Source organism: Podarcis gaigeae, assembly GCF_964106915.1.
Source record: "Podarcis gaigeae genome assembly, chromosome: 1".
NCBI lineage: Eukaryota > Metazoa > Chordata > Lepidosauria > Squamata > Lacertidae > Podarcis > Podarcis gaigeae.
Window position 1 is genome coordinate 69482537 of NC_139678.1, and position 17509 is coordinate 69500045.

The 17509-nt window shown below is 40.7% G+C and overlaps 1 protein-coding gene across 5 annotated transcripts in view; it reads left to right on the forward strand.

Moving 5' to 3' along the window:
• SCUBE2 (signal peptide, CUB domain and EGF like domain containing 2) overlaps positions 1–17509 on the forward strand; it is a 53742-nt gene that overhangs the window by 22136 nt on the left and 14097 nt on the right. For 3 of the 5 annotated variants that reach the window (XM_083724846.1, XM_083724847.1, XM_083724848.1), the window contains 9 exons: positions 1074–1196; positions 3301–3417; positions 8571–8693; positions 9370–9480; positions 9844–9930; positions 10991–11095; positions 12497–12655; positions 13012–13215; positions 16451–16621. In XM_083724846.1, the coding sequence (XP_083580972.1) occupies positions 1074–1196; positions 3301–3417; positions 8571–8693; positions 9370–9480; positions 9844–9930; positions 10991–11095; positions 12497–12655; positions 13012–13215; positions 16451–16621 (1200 nt within the window). The remainder of the gene's footprint in view (positions 1–1073; positions 1197–3300; positions 3418–8570; positions 8694–9369; positions 9481–9843; positions 9931–10990; positions 11096–12496; positions 12656–13011; positions 13216–16450; positions 16622–17509) is intronic. The other 2 variants (XM_083724849.1, XM_083724850.1) reach the window with 1 other exon arrangement.

Below are 17509 nucleotides of genomic sequence, written 5' to 3' on the forward strand. Positions count from 1 at the left end.
TAAATTATTAAGAAAACAAGCAAAAAAATTGAAATGGGAAGCTCAGCTGTAATTTGCATATGGTCCTTTAAATAGCCTCCACTTTCAAACAGTTAGAAATGGGTGTTTAGGGTGTTCATACAGGGAGACACACAGGTCTAAAATACATAGTAAACATAACCCAGGATTGGCAATTGGCTGGGGGAATCTTCGGCATGTGCATCACATTTTCTGACTTTTCTTCTGTTCATGTAGAACCAAAATGGGTTGCAAGAAGAATGTGTAAGAATGAACTACCCACCTTCCATTATTTAATTTACGGCACTATATTTATAAGGCAAACCAATATGTCACAAAACAACATGCAAGGTTTTTTTTAGTTCCCCTTAACCTCTTGTTTCTGCATGTGTCACTGGTTCTGTGGGCACCTCCTCTTGAGGGCAGATTAATCTGCTTCCTCCGTGCCCCAGGAGTCATAAAAACGATCCTGCCATACCTAATTCAGCAGAGCTGCCCAGCCGTGCCAGAGACTGATAGACCAGAACAGTGAATCACTGAGAATTGTCACAGGCAGCCTCCTTTGTAGCTGTGTATTCTGGCCGCATAGGAACCTTTAATAAATTTATTTTATTACTTTATTGTCTTCATGCACACAGTGTATGAACTACAGGTTTAATCAGTGGGAATCTGACTTAAGCCTAGCGTGATAGTACTTTTAAAACTATTTTTAAACAACAACAATTTATTATTAGTACCCGCCCATCTGACTGGGTTGCCCCAGCCACTCTGGGCGGCTTCCAGCATATATAAAAGCATAATAAAACATTAAAGCTTCCCTATACAGGGCTGCCTTCAGATGTTTCCTAAATGTTATATAATTTAAATGTTAAAATGTTATATAATTACTTGAAACTAGAATCCTCATGGCTTAGCAGGGTATTTTTTTTATAGAAAAGATAGAGAATCTAATGGTTGCTGTATAAGGAGATGGGAGGAGCACTCAGAAAATGGTTGAAATTTACGGTATTTACCTGTTTTAGGATCTGTCAAGAAAAGGAAATCAAACTTTGTATCCTTTGTTTCTTTATTTACAGATATTGATGAATGTCAGGCCAGTAACGGTGGATGTGATCACTTTTGCAGAAACACCATTGGTAGTTTTGATTGCAGCTGCAAAAAAGGCTATAAATTATTAACTGATGAAAAGTCTTGTCAAGGTATGTGCAGGGGCAAGCAATAAAAATATAAATATGTTTGGAACAGTTTGAGCATGTAGGTAGTAATGAGGTGCTAAAGAATTCCAGAAATAATGTTCTGGAGTTGAATTTATTTCATGACTCAGCTTCTGTCAGCTTTAGTAGATGCATTAATCCATTTTTCTAGAGAACAATTTATGAAGCCATCATTGACAATGACTTCTGCAAAGCAGAACTGATTAACAAAAACCCAAAACTCAATCCACTGTTCTTTATCTTTTGGTTTTGTGTTTTTCTTTAAGATCAGATGTAGCATGACAAATAGGAAATGTAGAATTTATGAGAGTTCAAGTGAAGGTACCATTTGAATACAGTTTGTTTTAGTATTAAGTCTCTCATCTTTCCACCTAATCTGTTTAGCAACCAGTAGTTAGCTCATTATTTAATTAAAATTGTGCTACTATTCAAATTTGTGTTTGAAGTAGGCTATTTTTTTAAAGAAAAATAATAATATGTTAACAGTTTAAAAACCTATACAAGTGCTAGTTGAATACAGTATTTGTGCACCTACCTATTATTCATTTTTCTACCAATTACTTATCTTTTAATCCCTGATCTCAACCTCCATTTGTGTGTTGTCTATGTACAATGTTCACCTTCTTGCCTATGTATGGCTGGGTTATTTCTAGAAAATGTAAAAGTAAGGTAAAAAGTTAAAGGGTCCCTGGATGGTTAAGTCCAGTCAAATTGCACTATGGGGTGCGGCACTCATCTCTCTTCAGGCTGAGGGAGCTGGCATTTGTCCACAGACAGCTTTCTGGGTCTAGTGGCCAGCATGACTAAACCACTTCTGGCACAATGGGACACCATGAGGAGTGCCAGAGCGCATGGAAACACCGTTTACCATCCTGCCACAGTGGTACCTATTTATCTACTCACTCTAGTATGCTTTTTCGAACTGCTTGGTTGTCAGGAGCTGGGACAGAGCAACGGGAGCTCACCCCGTTGCACATATTTGAACTGCCGACCTTACGCTTGGCAAACCCAAGACGCTCAGTGGTTTACACCACAGCGCCACCCACGTCCTGTTATTTCTAGAACAATGATTTCAGTATTAAATGTCATATAGCAGTTGTATTAAGTACCAACAAGATGGTGTATTCGGGATAAACCAAGGCTTTCCACACAAAAATGTATGGATGCCGATTGCCCTATTAAAATGGGAAGAGCCACTTCTAGGGAGTGGTTGGGATTAGAGAACTGATAGAGGGGGTGCTTACCCCCTTCCCTGCTGATTTTTCCAAATTTCCTTCAGAGCAGTGGCCTCCTTTTTAAATTCAAGAAAATATTTATTAAAATCTGTATTGGAGGAAGGAGCTGTTTTAAGAGGCAATGTGGAGAGTGGAAATAGCAGGTGAGAAAAGGCACTCCCTTACAGCTATTTCAGTCTCACCTCCCCACACCTGCCTCCAAACTGTCTTTCCCACCTTTTAAAGGACAATCAGAATGATGCTACATGCATCTGTGTGTAATGTTTAGTTTGGCCCTTGCAATGCAAAAAATACTACTTTTTTATTTTCCTCTGAGCAACTGCACCTTCCTTCCTTGCTGTCCCCTCCCTGCTTGGAATATTAGGAAGGTTGGTTGGCTAGGGAAGGTTTCTAAAGAACCTCAAGTTCCAACACCTCTATTTTTAGAAAATACCTGCTGGCTATCGACTTACTATATTTTGCCTGCCCAGAGATACAAAGAACCACTTTATTATTCTGCAGTCAGTGGCATTTTAATCAGTAAGTAGACCAATGGTTTATACCGTTGTTAAGTCAGTAGGAAAGAGAAGTAGGAAAGTTAAGTATTGCTTGATAAATATTGCGTCCTCTTTGCCTGGTCTCGGCTACCTTATAACAAAATGCTTTCAGTGGTCTAAAAAAGCATAAGAATTCACTTGAACAGCAGTTCTACTCTTTGGTTTGCCACATTTGATATACTAACTGCCTCATGGTGTTTTAAAATCCAGTACTTTTTCAAAAAAATCCAGTACTTTTCTTTTCATCCAGCTTTCCTAGTATATAAATGTCTCCTAATCATAAAGTGAAATAATGAAGTGTCCCTTTAAAAATTGCAGACATTGATGAATGTACATTTGAAAGAACATGTGACCATATATGCATCAATCATCCAGGCACTTTTGAGTGTACTTGCAACAAAGGATACACACTCTATGGCTTCACACATTGTGGAGGTGAGTGTATATATAAAGTTCTTGCTGGCATGCTTATTGCTTGTGCTATCTTTAACAGCAATTGGAAATATGGGTTTTAAACCCAGTGCTGCAGATTTTTCAGATGTTTGCCTTTCTCCTTTTTGGTCAGTTTGAAACAGAAAACTACTAACTGTGTATTTATCATACTTTTGCTGAAGTAACTTTTCCTTCTCACTTTTACTGGAAGGCAACTATGTCTATTAGAACAAACAGTTGCATTCCACACTTGGGTACTAAGAGAGAGGTTTTGCAGAATGGCTGCCTGCAAAACACCCATTGGTTTCAGCTGGTATTATGCACGGTAGCTGCCTCCAAGGCTAGCCCTAATTCGAAAAGGTTTCAAAAAACAGATTATGTTTGTAATTTAGTTTTTTTTCTAACTGAAATACGTAGCCGTAGCTTTGACAAGCTAAGTAAGTCATTTACAGTCTCGTATGGTTTTAAAATGTTCCTGTGGGGAAAGCCTGTGCCTTCAAGTCATTTTATTTTGATTCCGACATAACATTAAACCAAACCGTGACACATTACTCCACCTCTGGCTCTTCTGCTGTTAGTTAAGTCATGGTTTGGCTTAGCATGTTGTCCAAACCTAGACTTCTGGTTTGTTTTGTTCCAGACAAAGCACCCGCTCTAAACCAATAAGAAACATTGGTTGCGGCTTGTGGTTTATCTAGAGCAGTGTTTCCCAACCGGTGTTCCGCGGCACACTAGTGTGCCGCGAGACGTTGCCTGGTGTGCCGTGGGAGGGAGGCGGGCGAGTCGGGCGGCGAGAGGCGGGGTGGCGGCGGCGAGCACACGCGGGGCGGTGAGCGATCTCCCTCCCACATCCCATCGCCACTCGCTTCGGCCGGCCTACTGGGCTGTTGCCTTTTGCCTCGTCGTCTCACAGTTTGGAAGATAGCAGCTCTCCAAATTAATAGTCCTCTTTTTTTTTTTTATAATAATTTTTATTAAGATTTTCCAAATTAAAACAAATCAAAACAAATTAAATCCAATCTATAAACTTTTTGCCAATAACTAGGACTTCCCCTCCCTACCCCCTCTTGTGTTCCAAATCTTCCAAATAAGCAATTAAATTCAACAAGTTCTTATCCCCAAATTACACTCTTCATCAATAACCCAATTTATCCAAATTCCCATCCCCTAAGATCGATCTATACCCTTCCACGAGTTTCCCCCTTTCAAACATAGTACAGATGGAAATAAGATAAATATGAATAGTAATTTTACAGCCTTTGGATTCCAATTTTCCCTCCCCTCTTTCCCCTTTGCGTTTCACCTATCCCTCCACTTCTAATATCTTCCTGGAGTTCCCACATTACACTATGTCCCTCAGGTTCTTTGCCAGTCTTTAATTACGGATGTCCAATCATAGAAGGAGTCTATCAGATAAGGGCCCATTTCTTCTATCCAGGTTTTTATATCCAGGAGTAAAAACTCCAATTTTGTATCCATAAGCTTGTCAAACCTGAATATCCCAAATGTTCCCCCAGTTCTGTCCAGTTCTTGTTATTTCCTTGTTCTTGTCAATCATTCTCCTCCTTTTTATTTCTCTGTTCTCCCACAGAAATGTTCTTTTTCCAAAAGTTTCTAATGTCTCTGCAGAGGCTTGTTATTCATGGAGCAAAGCATTGCATCATGTTCCTTTCATTTTCCAACAAATAGTTCCATTGTTTCCTGTAGTGTGTAGACCTCTGTAGACAAAATAATGTTCCATTCCTGCAGTTTCCCAGGAGATTAAAAGTTCCATTCAACTGTTCAAGTTTCCTGTGAAAAACACATGCAATATCCCTCGGCTCCTCTAGGTGGATTGCAGTAACAAAGTTCCCTTCCAGAATCACATCCACCAGACCAAATAGCTTGTTGACCGATATTTAAAACACTTTATATTCAATTTATAACAAATATAACCGGCAAAGTCCTCATAACAAAGTCTCTATTTTAATCTTCCTTTTTGACAGCTCTTTGACAGCTGTCAAAACCTCCATCGCTTTTCTCCAGGCAGTTTCACAAATCGCTCCAGGGATTCCGGGGGGGGGGGGGGGGGTTGCTTTTTTAAAACAATTCCACTTTTCTCCTCCAGCTCAATCTTATAATTTTCCCTCGCGAAGTTGCTGATTCGGCAAGATAAGGTTACACTCGATCTTAGTTGTCCAGTCCTTTGTTTTGGCTCTTCTACAATTTAGGGGTGGGCTGACTTCCTTTTTTCCGCCTCCCCCGTTCGCTCCGAATTTTAAAAATTTATCCCCTTTTTTTAGTCCATATTCCAATTACTCACGGGTTCTTCTTTAGAGCCGAATTTTCAATAGAAGAAGTCAGCGCTCTCTGCCGGATGGCATGCGGCTGCGCTCGGCAGGGATAGCAGAGAACTCAAAGCACCACGCTTCTCCCCGGCACCCGATCCGTAGCCTTTAAAAAGGCTCCTTCACGAGTCGGGAGAGCGCTAACGGTGCCAGCCGAGTCTCCATGTCCACGGCCTCCTCTGGCTGTGGTTTTTAAGGGTCCCCGCATCGCCGGTGCGGTAGGACCCAGCCCCTGCCAAGCCGGCTCCCTCCGGAGCTCGGAGGGAGCCCGCCATTCGGCGATGGCGCCGACCCGGAAGTCTAATAGTCCTCTTTGAATAGGCGGGGCGTGAGCGTTCCACCAATTTAGGCCTCCTGCCGGGATGTGATATGGCTCCACCTTCCTCAAGGTGGTTCTGCTTTTAAATATTTTCCACTCTGTCACCATGAGGACTAGCGACTTCTTTTCGTAAAATATAAAATCGCTGCTCCTTGCTCTCGTGAGACTGTGTGTTTTAATTCGAAAAGGGTGTTCCGTGTACATTTGTGTGAGCTGTGCTGTAAAAAAAAGGGGTCTGTATCCGTTTGTCAGTGGCAATTGGATGGCCGGATACTGCAGTGATGGAAAGGTTTTTGAAAAGAAAAGAACTGGACTCTGAACAAAATTTGGAGCCAGATGAGAGCCCAAGTATGAGTGGGCATGAAAAGAAAGCAAAGATGGTTAGTTCAAGCAAATTCTCTGGCACAAGGCAATATAGCGAAAGCTATATTTCATTTGGATTTACTTTCACCGGAGATGCAAACCAACCAACTCCACTGTGTGTGGTGTGTGGTGAAAAGCTAGCTAACAGTGCTATGGTCCCAAGCAAACTTAAACGCCATCTCCAAACGAAACACCCTTCGCTTCAAAACAAGAATGCGGACTATTTTGTTCACCTGCGTGAAAACACGGAGAAACAGGCAACTTTCATGAGACAAACCTCAAAGGTAAATGAAAGAGGTCTTAAAGCTAGCTATCACATTGCTGAACTTATAGCCAAGTCAAAAAAGTCGCACACTGTGGCAGAGACATTAATACTTCCCGCCTGCAAAGCTATTGTAGAGGAGATGCTCGGACCAGAAGCAGCTAAGGAAATAGCCAAAGTCCGTCTCTCAAACAACACAATTTCCAGACGTATTGGAGATGGGAGCGAAGCATAAAACCTTGCTGTTTCATACGGAGGTCCGGTGGTTGTCGCGTGGCAAGGTCTTGGTTCATGTGTATGAGCTGCGGGAGGAACTTAAAGTGTTTCTGACAAATGAGAGGTCAGATTACGCAAAGCTGCTTGCAAGTGATGAGTGGTGTGCAAGGCTGGCATACCTGGCAGATATATTTCATCATCTGAATGAACTGAACACACGAATGCAAGGCCGAAATGAAAACCTGCTTACAAGTACAGATAAAATAAATGGATTCCGTTCAAAGGTGCAAGTCTGGCATCAACACGTGGAAAGTGGCAATCCTGAAATGTTCACACTCACCAAGCAATGGCAAGGTGTTCACACTGCTGCACTGTGTGAGATAATAGGTAAACATTTAAAAACTCTCGAGGGGAAGTTGTCATTTTATTTCTCTTCAGTCTCCACTGAATGCCTTGACTGGGTTAGGGACCCTTATAGCTCAGCATCAGTTGGTGGAAAGGACATGACTTTACAGGAGCAGGAGGAACTAACTGAACTGAGACAAAATCGTGGTTTCAAGCTAAGATTTGCTGATCTACCTTTGGACAGTTTTTGGTTGGAAACTGCCAAGGAGTTCCCCCTTCTGGCAAACAAAGCTATTTTGACATTGCTCCCATTTTCCACTACATATCTCTGTGAGTTGAGCTTTTCAAGCATGATTGCTATAAAAACTAAATACAGAGAGAGACTGAGAGCTGTTGACAAAGAGCTACGTGTGTGTCTTTCTTCGATTCCAGCCAGAATATCAGCTTTGTGTTCAGCCAAACAGACCCAGGTTGCGCACTGAATAAAGTATTTTATAATTTTTCATATTTCTGTTTACTTACTATTTCATAATAAAGTAATTATAAAATACTTTCTTTGTGTTTATTTGATTCCTATTAAAGAGAGTTACTTTATATATAGTCAATATAGGCACAGAGTTAATTTTTTAAACATTTTCTAATGGTGGTGTGCCTCGAGATTTTTTTCATGAAACAAGTGTGCCTTTGCCCAAAAAAGGTTGGGAAACACTGATCTAGAGCAAGACAAATCATGAGTTTGGGTTTTGACAGTTGTTATTTTGTAATATTTTAGTTCTGTATGCATTTTATTTAGTAATGTATTTTGTTGTTTATCTTGTGCTATGCATCCTGGGTTCTTATGCCCTGGGCTCTTAGAAGAAAGGGTGATTAATAAAATAATATATATGCATATTTAGGTTCCCCAGGTTTCAGAACTAAGCTCACTTATTTGGCCCAAAATTCTATTGACTTTCACAAGCTTACAATTAAGTGTGTGTGTGTGTGTGTGTGTGTGTGTGAGAGAGAGAGAGAGAGAGAGAGAGAGAGAGAGAGAGAAATCTTGCCACACTTTCTATATATACCATAGTCCAGCAGTAGCCAACTTGTGCCCTCCAGATTTTGTTGGACTCCAACTCCCAGCCAACATATCCAAAGGGGTCAGGGATATGGGTGGAGCTGGAATCCAGTAACATCTGGCAGGTGCCACATTGGTTACCCCTAGCATAGTGAATGTATTATTGTACCCAGCAGTAGTTTTGCATGTGCTACTCTACGCTGAGCACAGTAGGAACTGCACTAATTTTTTGGTTAAATGTCTCTCTCCCTCCATCCCATTCTGCTATAGATGTCAATGAGTGTAGCATCAACAATGGTGGCTGCCAACATACCTGCGTAAACACACTGGGGGATTATGAATGCCACTGTGATGCTGGCCACAAATTACACTGGAACAAAAAGGACTGTGTTGGTAAGATTCAAGAACCCCCAATGGTTTTTGCAACTTTGGTTTCCTGCGCATTTGAAGCAATTTTGATAGCAATGATCCATTGAGCACAGCAGTGTGGATCCGCATTATCATGGCCGAAGACAGACAGTACTTTTTAAGAGCTGGAAGTGATCTGAAAGAGAGTGCACTTCTCTTATCATACATCCATGTTTCTTTTATCTCACCATTGCATCTGGTGAATCAGGTTTCTGAAGCAGTCAAATATCTTTAGAATCTGCTTACCATGAGGTGAAAGTGTGATACTAAGAGCAGTGATCCATCTTTCAAATTGCAGGCAGTTCTCTGAAAAATCTATTGTATGTCTTCAGCCTGCAGTACTATTTTGTTTCTAACTGGCCATCATGGCTGTCTGTCAAAGCTGGCTTAAAAACAAAACAAAACAGGAGATACTTTCAGGTCTTTGATGCTTTCTTTCCTGTGCTTTTAATCTGGGCTGTTTTTTCCTTTTGTGGTTGCCTGCATTAAAAAAAACCCAATTTCAGTATTTTATAGAAAAGAGGAAATGTATATATACTGTTTGTGCCTTCCTCCTTCAGCAATATTGATTTTGTGCCATGCATAACTTCACATTTGCATTTTAGAACCATATCTGTCATTAGTTTTCTTCTCCTGTGTGTATCTGTATTTTGCCCTATAGAAAGGTCCATGCCTGATGTCAGTTTACCCAAAATATCTCTGCACTGCATTAAGACTGATGGAAGCAATAGGTGTTTTTTAATCTGCCCCTCTGACATTCATCTGACCTCTGGTAAGTCATGCCGAACACAGTGATTATAATGTTGTTGTTATTTCTAAGTAAAAGAATAGAACCCTTAGAAAAATTCTGGAAATATTCATTAAATCATATGTCACTATCCATATGCACATTCTGTAGTAACTATCTCCTGCTATACGAATTTATACCAGATTTCCCTTGTGAAAATCACTTGGCAGACAAAATATTCAAAATAAATAAATATGTGTTCTAGACTTAGTGATGCGTCACTTGTGCCTTAGTACTGTAAGCTTGAGAGTCTATTCAGAAACTGGATTGAGCTTCCAGGAATATATTTCAGTAGTATTCTAGTATGTGTTTCTGTTTTATTGTATAGCTTTATGATCTGTCTCTTAGGCCTTGAAGATTCCTACAATATAAAATGTGGCAGCCCTTCTCCACTTAAGAAAAAAAAACAAAATGCCAGTGAGTCAACTGCTCTAGGTAAATTATCTGCTATATATTTTTCCATGTTGGGCTTGGGCTGGTTTATATCTTTTAAGGGTTCTGCTTAATTAAAGAAATTGTGGTCAATTAATTTACTAATCTGCCTAAATTTGCATCTGAATAAAACAGTTATGCAGAAAACACTCCCTTTATTGTAGCAGGTACCCTCATAGAAGAGGCATTTCCTTGTGAGGGAAAAAAAGAGGGGTGTTTTTTAAGATGGCACTGCCAACCTTGGATTCTGCAAGTTCTTTTATTGGCAATTTTTTGGAAAAAAACCAATCTGCTTCCCAGTTAATCGGGGGCACTTTTTAAAACTGACCCTAAGGTTTTTAATCCATTAACTGAATAAATGTTGCAACCCAAGTTTTGTGCTGCTGTTTTGTTAAAAAGGGCAACCAAACTAGAGTAGCCTTTTGTAGATTCTTGAAGACAGTGCATAGTTCAGTGGCCGAGGGGAAGATCTCAGCTTTATTCATAGGTATCTCTTGTAAAATCATCTCAGGTTAGCAGGGTATGGAGCAGTCTTTGGCAGTGACTTGTGCTCAGGACGCACAATGCTGGTCTAGGTGGATTATTAGTGTGTCTCAGTGTAAGGCAGAGTTTACAAGTGGCACCTTTAACAAAACATGTTCCTATTCAGTCCTACAGGATTGTCATTGCTACCATTTTCTGTTCTCCATGCTCACTTAGCATCCCATGGCCATTAAGCACACTCAGTCCTTGTTAAGCTGTTTCCCCACCCCAACATAACCCATCGTTCTCCCCATAGAATGTTAATCAGCCAAAGGCCTGGTTGAAGAGGAACATTTTCCCCTGGCACCTAACAGTGTATAATGAAGGCACCTGGCGAGTCTCCCTGGGAAGAGCATTCCACAAACTGCTTATTGCCTTGCTTTCACTTTATGTGAAAGTTCTTTCTTTTGGAGAGAGAAGCAGGTGGTCACTTTTTATTTTCAAAGTATTGATGATGCAGTGTTTGAAAGCCACCTGAGTTACCTGCTTGGTTTTACGTCCTTGCATAGGAAAGTAACAATTTTAATGTTTCTTCCTGAAGATCTTTCTACCATCAGGACAAGTGTAACCTTTAAATTTAATGAAGGAAAATGTAACTTGAGAAAGAGTAAGATGTTTCAAGATGCCCTTCATCGTATAATACCAGGTATGGATGAATATGCGTGATTAAAGCGGGTTAATTTTGTAGATCAGTAAATGCCAGAGGCCCCCAATGGTGTGTGGTGTGTAGTTGTAGTTACTTTTTGAAGGACCTTGGTAATGTTTGGTCATGATCATGCACTATAGATACATGATTAGTCAGAACAATATTATTCTGCTTCCCTGCAACCGCTCTGTCCAACGGTAGGGCCATAGGACAGGTCCAGGCCTCCTTTCACTTCTGCTGCTGTGTGGTGCTCCAGACCTCCTCACCTAATAACCCATTGTTAGGTGCCAGGTGGGATACGGCGCCAGCACCCATCATGGAACGGAATGCATATATAGCCTAAGGTGATCAGAGGTGGAAAATAGCTGCAGAAGAATCCAATGAGAGACGTTTAAGATAATTTTTCTATAGTTTGATAGTCTACAATAATTTCTGTAGCCAGCCATAGGCAAGGCTGCGTGAGGGATGGTACAGTGTTAATGTCAGTAACTAGGTTGGAGCAAGGCTGCCCTGACCAATATAGGTCAGGTGAAGAAATGGACTTTTGAGTCCAAGACAAAAGAGAACGGGGGCCGTGGCAAGAGTGCAAAATAGACAGGAACCTTTGCAGTCAGAATGTGTGCTTGTACATCAGGTGTGTAATGGGGAAGCCTTAAAGATTAGAAAGCATTACAGCTTAAAGAACCATGGTTGGAGAATTACCTATCAAGTTATGTTACAGGGCAATTAAGGGGGAAGGGGGACATATGGGCAGTCTAAATGGGATGTGTCCCAAAGGCTAGTGATTATGCATGTGCATCAGCAGGAAAAGTGTTGAATACATCTTGACTGACTTGATTTCTTGTTGATGCAAGGGTACACAGCTCAGCCCATGTTTTAGGTGCCACTGTAAATTTTTTCAGATTAGTTTGCTGACAAGTGACACAGTAAATGTCTGGACTCCCAGACACTGTACCTAATCACAAGCCTAGGGCTACCTGGATATGTTTCCTTTCATTCTTAACACAAACACAATATGTGAGCAAATGCTTAGAACTATAGCCATGTAAAATCTTCCTAGTAGCAAACTGACTGAGGTTCTGGCAGTCCAGCTTTGAACTTTTAATGGTGTAGAGCTTTGTCATAGCTGGTTTAAGCGTGTAAAAGGAACAATGGAGCTAATTTTCAATAAACTAATTTGGGCAGCATTAAGACCTCGGCACTGGTTTTAGTCTAATAAAATAGAAAATGTGTCCAAATACCAGACTGTACCATACACCATCGAGTGCAGTTGCTTGTCGTTTGTTAGCATCTTGAATGAATCATACAGCCCCATAACCATTTTCTCAGCAACATTTATCAAGCCTTAGAAAGGCCCTACAGCATAGATGGCTCTTGCTTCCTTTAATTTTCTTCACACAGAGAAACATAATTCAGTAATGGAGAAGAACTTCTACTATGTAAATCTGACGTGCAGTTCTGGCAAGAGAACTCTTGGAGACCTCAGCAGCTTGAAGGCAGCTAGAGAAATGTTTATATCTGCAGACTTTGAGCTTGAAACAAACCAAAAGGAGGTGACAGGTTGGTTGGAAAGGAACCCACAATACAATTGAAAGATTATGGTTTTGAGGGAGCTTTGTTGCAGTTTGTTCCTTGATTTCTCTCTCTTTCACTTTCACCTTCATGCAAAAAGAAAAAAAGTATCTCCTGTTTTAAAGCTTTAATATTCATTTCCCCTATGGTCAGAAAGCTACTATCACTAGATGTTCACCATTTAATTGCTGTCTGTTTTGGGTATATTGAAAAGTTTAATACAGAATAATGTATTGCCGTAGTTAATACAGTCTACCATTATTGCACTGACAACTCTTTTGAATCTAGTATTGTTGCACTTTAGTGCTTTCTGCTCTTGATCGCGACCACCTGTACCTTTCTAGAAACATGCAATCTGAGCTGCGCACGTAAGAGGACTGAGAAAAGACTTCGTAAAGCAATTAGAACGTTGCGGAAGGTGATAAATAAAGAACAATTCCATATTCGCCTGTCTGGTGTGAATCATGATGTGGCCAGGAAATCTGCCAGGGTGCTGGAAACACAAGAAGTCTGTGGCCTGGGTCAAAGGCATGTGGGCAACAAATGTGGTGAGCATGGATGTGATCAGATGCATTGATCTAACACGTATGTAACGGTGACAGAAAGCTAAGAAAGACCAGAGTCTGGTGATGCAGTGCAGTGGAATTCCACCAGAGTGGAGCGTCTCGTAAAGTGCTGGGTGGGAAACCTCACTTTGATTGGCTGTGGGTACAGCTAGCCCAAGTGGAGTGGAGACAGGGAAAAGAAACCATGATTTAGCTTTACGGGCATTAGCAGGAAGATGCCACCATGAGTCTTGGGCTCACACATTTCTACCTTCCTCTTTTTCTTCTTCTTCCTGCACAGCTGAGAGGTGACCTTCAACAGTGTTTAACTTCCAGTGGTGTCGCGTGGGGGGTGCGGGGGGGGGGGCTGGCCGCACTGGGTGCAACACCTGGGGGTTAGGGGCGCAAATCCACGGGTTAGGAGGTGCAAATTACTTGCCTTGCCCCGGGTGCTGACAACCCACGCTACGCCACTGTTAACTTCACTTTCCATAAAACCTCATATGACCTTATGTATGGATCAGAAACTTTTCAAACTGCAAATTCTAGTCAGTTTCAGAGCAAGCCATCTTCAAACCACGAGTGCAACATGACAAGCGAGGGTTAGTGGAAAGTGAGAATAAGTTCTGCTAAGGTCCTCATTGTGCCCAATTGCAGGGGAGAATGCAGGGGAAGTGTGTGAGCACAAGACTCAGGGTGACTCTTTCCTTTTCATTTCTGTAATGCTCAGCTGTGGCATCCAGTGGGCTGGCTGCATGAGGACTAATAAACCGTGTAAATAGGTTGTATTTGTATCCTTCTGAACTCCATAAATTTAGAAGGGCAAGTGTTTCCCAGTTTTTACCCTCTCTATATTCATAAACGAATCTCCCTTTCACACAGTAAGTTGTTAACTGTATAGGCATGTGAAGCACACATTAGGCATTTGCACAGACTTTAAATGTTTAGTAAATCTGATGCTGTTATTATAGTTTTTATTATCTATATTATGATGTTGTTAGGATGGTGTTTTCAGTGTTTGCATTTTAATGTTGTTTGATTTTAACTTCCATCATCAGTGCTGATTTTTTAAAAATTGCGTTACGGGGCACAAATGCATCTTTCAGTCAGTCTTCGTTGTACTGTAAGCATATAAAGTGACACTTCACCAAAAGAACATTAATTTGCAATGTGGCTCAGTTTTCTTTTTTTCCTAAAAAGAAGAAAAAATGACACAAAGACCTTTCTGTTTAGAATTCCCCCCCCTGCTGTCCCCCCCCCCCCCCGTATCTGATTCCCAACATCTTGCAACTTTCTTTCCTTTCAAATGAAAAGATCTTGAAAGAGGTGCTGGGGGAGAGGGGAATAAATTTTCCAAACCAGAGATAAATAGCTAGCTATTCTGCCAACCTGCTGCTTAAGTAATAATAGACTTAAGACCTAACTCCTAATGCGCATAATTTACCCATATGACCACAGCTTGTGAACCAATAAACACCAAAACAAAAAGATCCTAAAACAATACAGAGGGCTGCTTAGAAATAAGTTTCCATCGGGTTTTTGTGTTTTTCTTATAAAGTCAAGGCATGGCTCTTAGGGGAACAGTTAGTTGTGGATCACGACCTCTTTTATGAGGCTCACCTTTTTCCATCATGGAGACACTATAGAGTTTGTCCATGGCATCAAAATCTTAAAGACTAAAAGTATTGAATAGAGTGAAAGAGCCTTTAAATGTCCTTATAACTACTATTCCTGGCGCCCTGGAGTTGCCTTTCTCCCCCTCTTTCTTTTGCATCAGAATAGCTTTCACTTTTTCAAAGAGTTGCAGTGATTAAGAATAGGATTTTAATGGTCACTGAAGACAAACAAAGACAGTGGTTATAGGAATGAATCCCGCTGAAGGCAAATGGTTCTTCAGCTCATTTGAAGGAAAACAAGCAGGTTGTGGGGAAATAAAAAGCAGGCAAAGAAAGCTTGCTGAATCCTTGATGTAGTGCCATTATTTCCAAGTCGTTGCTCTTTGTTGTGAAAACAGACTTTTTGTACTGTGTGGCACACCTTGTGCTTTATTCTGTGGGACTAAAACTTTGCAGCTTAATTTTTAAACTAATATTTGTACAGAAGAAATTAAGGCTGCGGAGACATTTTTATTTCAGTTTTTGCTCCATACAGAGTGATCAGTTGTGCTTCAGTAGCTTTAAAAATGTGCACACTGACACACCCACCCTTTGATTTTCAGGGAACTGGACATATCATAGAGGGTAACATTTCACAAGCAAGCACTGACCTTAAATATTTCTGGAAAGACTTAACTCATTTATAGTTTGGCCATTCTAATGAATGCTGCACAAGGGTCTCTTTTAATAGGATGGAGATGGAAAGGGATATATTTTACAGCCATGGAAAGAAGTAGTAAGGACTATCTGACTGGGAACCAGTCCTCTGATAGGATACATAACTCTGCAAAGAATGGTCAGAAATATATAGTCCTTATTTTGAGGGGCGGGGAGGAGTGAGAGAAGGAGATGGGCGGGGTACTAATAATATAAACAAACAAACAAACAATTTTAGGTCTCTTTCCCAAACATACCAATGAAAGATTGTTTGTGCTGCTTCTGTTCAAACTATTAAATATGCAAAAGCCCAGACAGTAGCTGTGGATAGTTAGTCAAAGAACTTTGAAATCCCACTGATTTTGGTGGGAGAGGATCACTCTGCTTCCTTTCACTGAAGTGAAATTAAACAGGAAGTTGACTTATACTTCAGTAGTCTAGTTAGCAAAGTATTCTATGCTGTAATTATCCCAGAGAAGAGGACTTTATCAATCAGTTCTGTTACCAGTTATTTAACTTGAAACATTTTCACTAACCTATGCTTCTGCCACCATCAGAGAGCAAAAAGACTTAAAGTCCATGTAAGCCAACCCCTCACAAAGTAGGACAGTCCATTTGGGTTTCTGTAGATGGTTTTTAAAAACTCGAGAGCAGTCTTCTTGAAATAGAACAGATGATCAAGCCTTTACTTGAGGGTCAATTTTTCTATCCATAGGGAAAGCAGAAGCCTTCCCCTGTATGTGACCAGACAGAAAATTTACTTCCTGACCCTAAATATGACCACGAGGCACACAGCATGAAAAAAAATCCCAAAGTAAAAAATAATTGAACTCAATTCTCTGCCTCCTGGTATCCCCATTTCCACCCACCCCATAGAAGATGATCACAGATTCATTGTTGCTGACAGTTTTCTCTTCTCTTCTCAGCTAGCTGCAGTGTTGGAACATATTACGATGGGGAGCAAGAAAGCTGCATTCTATGTCCGAATGGAACTTACCAAGACAACGAAGGCCAAATAACTTGTGAACCTTGCCCAAACCCACAGAATCCCGGAAACCAAAAAACAGCTGGAGCTCACAGTATATCTGAATGTGGAGGTGAGGATATTGCACCTTACAGAGTCATGAACACTATTGCTTCTTCCTCCTTGGTATGATTTGAAAGCACCCATTAGTTCAGCCTTCTTTTCTCACATGCCATGTTTACATTGGTCTGGACAGTGTCTGCACTGCATGTGTGTGCAGGTTTGGAGTAGACAGCGATCAATATGGATATGGGTGTGGAGGTGTAGATACATTTCATTACTGTTCTCACCTTCCCAGTGTGGTCTGCACTGATGCATCTGAAGATAACATGGAATTTCTATAGAATGCAGCCTGAAGAGAGGTAAAGTTGCCAGCTTCCAGTATATCCTTGCCATGTGCTTCTTTGATCAGTTCGGTATCAGATTCTTGCACCAGTTTGGGGGAAAGTGGAAATAAAGGAAAACCAAGGAACAGTCTTAGGCGGAAGGAAGATGATCCGTGCTGGCCATAGCACATTTTCCATTGATCTAAATTTGTCAACTATTTTACGATACTTCAGACACTATAATCTGTGCAACATTCTGTATCTGGAAAATGTAGTTTACTAAGAGGAATAAGACATTTCACTTTTTCTCTCTTTTTTTGCCAGACATTTAGAACTGTGGGCAATGATAAAATATTCTCCTATACAGTTTATACAATTATGTCAACATTCTTTTAAAGTGTAGCTAACCAAGGATGCTATAGTAGCAGATTTCCTGCATTGGCAGAGATTACCTTTTGGTTTCCTCCCACATCTATGATTCTTAGTCATACCTTAACACATATGAGTCAGTTTGATTTTAAAAAATGTAGAGGAATATAAAATATAGAGGAAAGGGGATCCTGTAAGAGCTCTCGGCTCTCCTAAGATAATTACTGATTTTCTTACATTATTTGTACAATGGCAAGATTTGCATT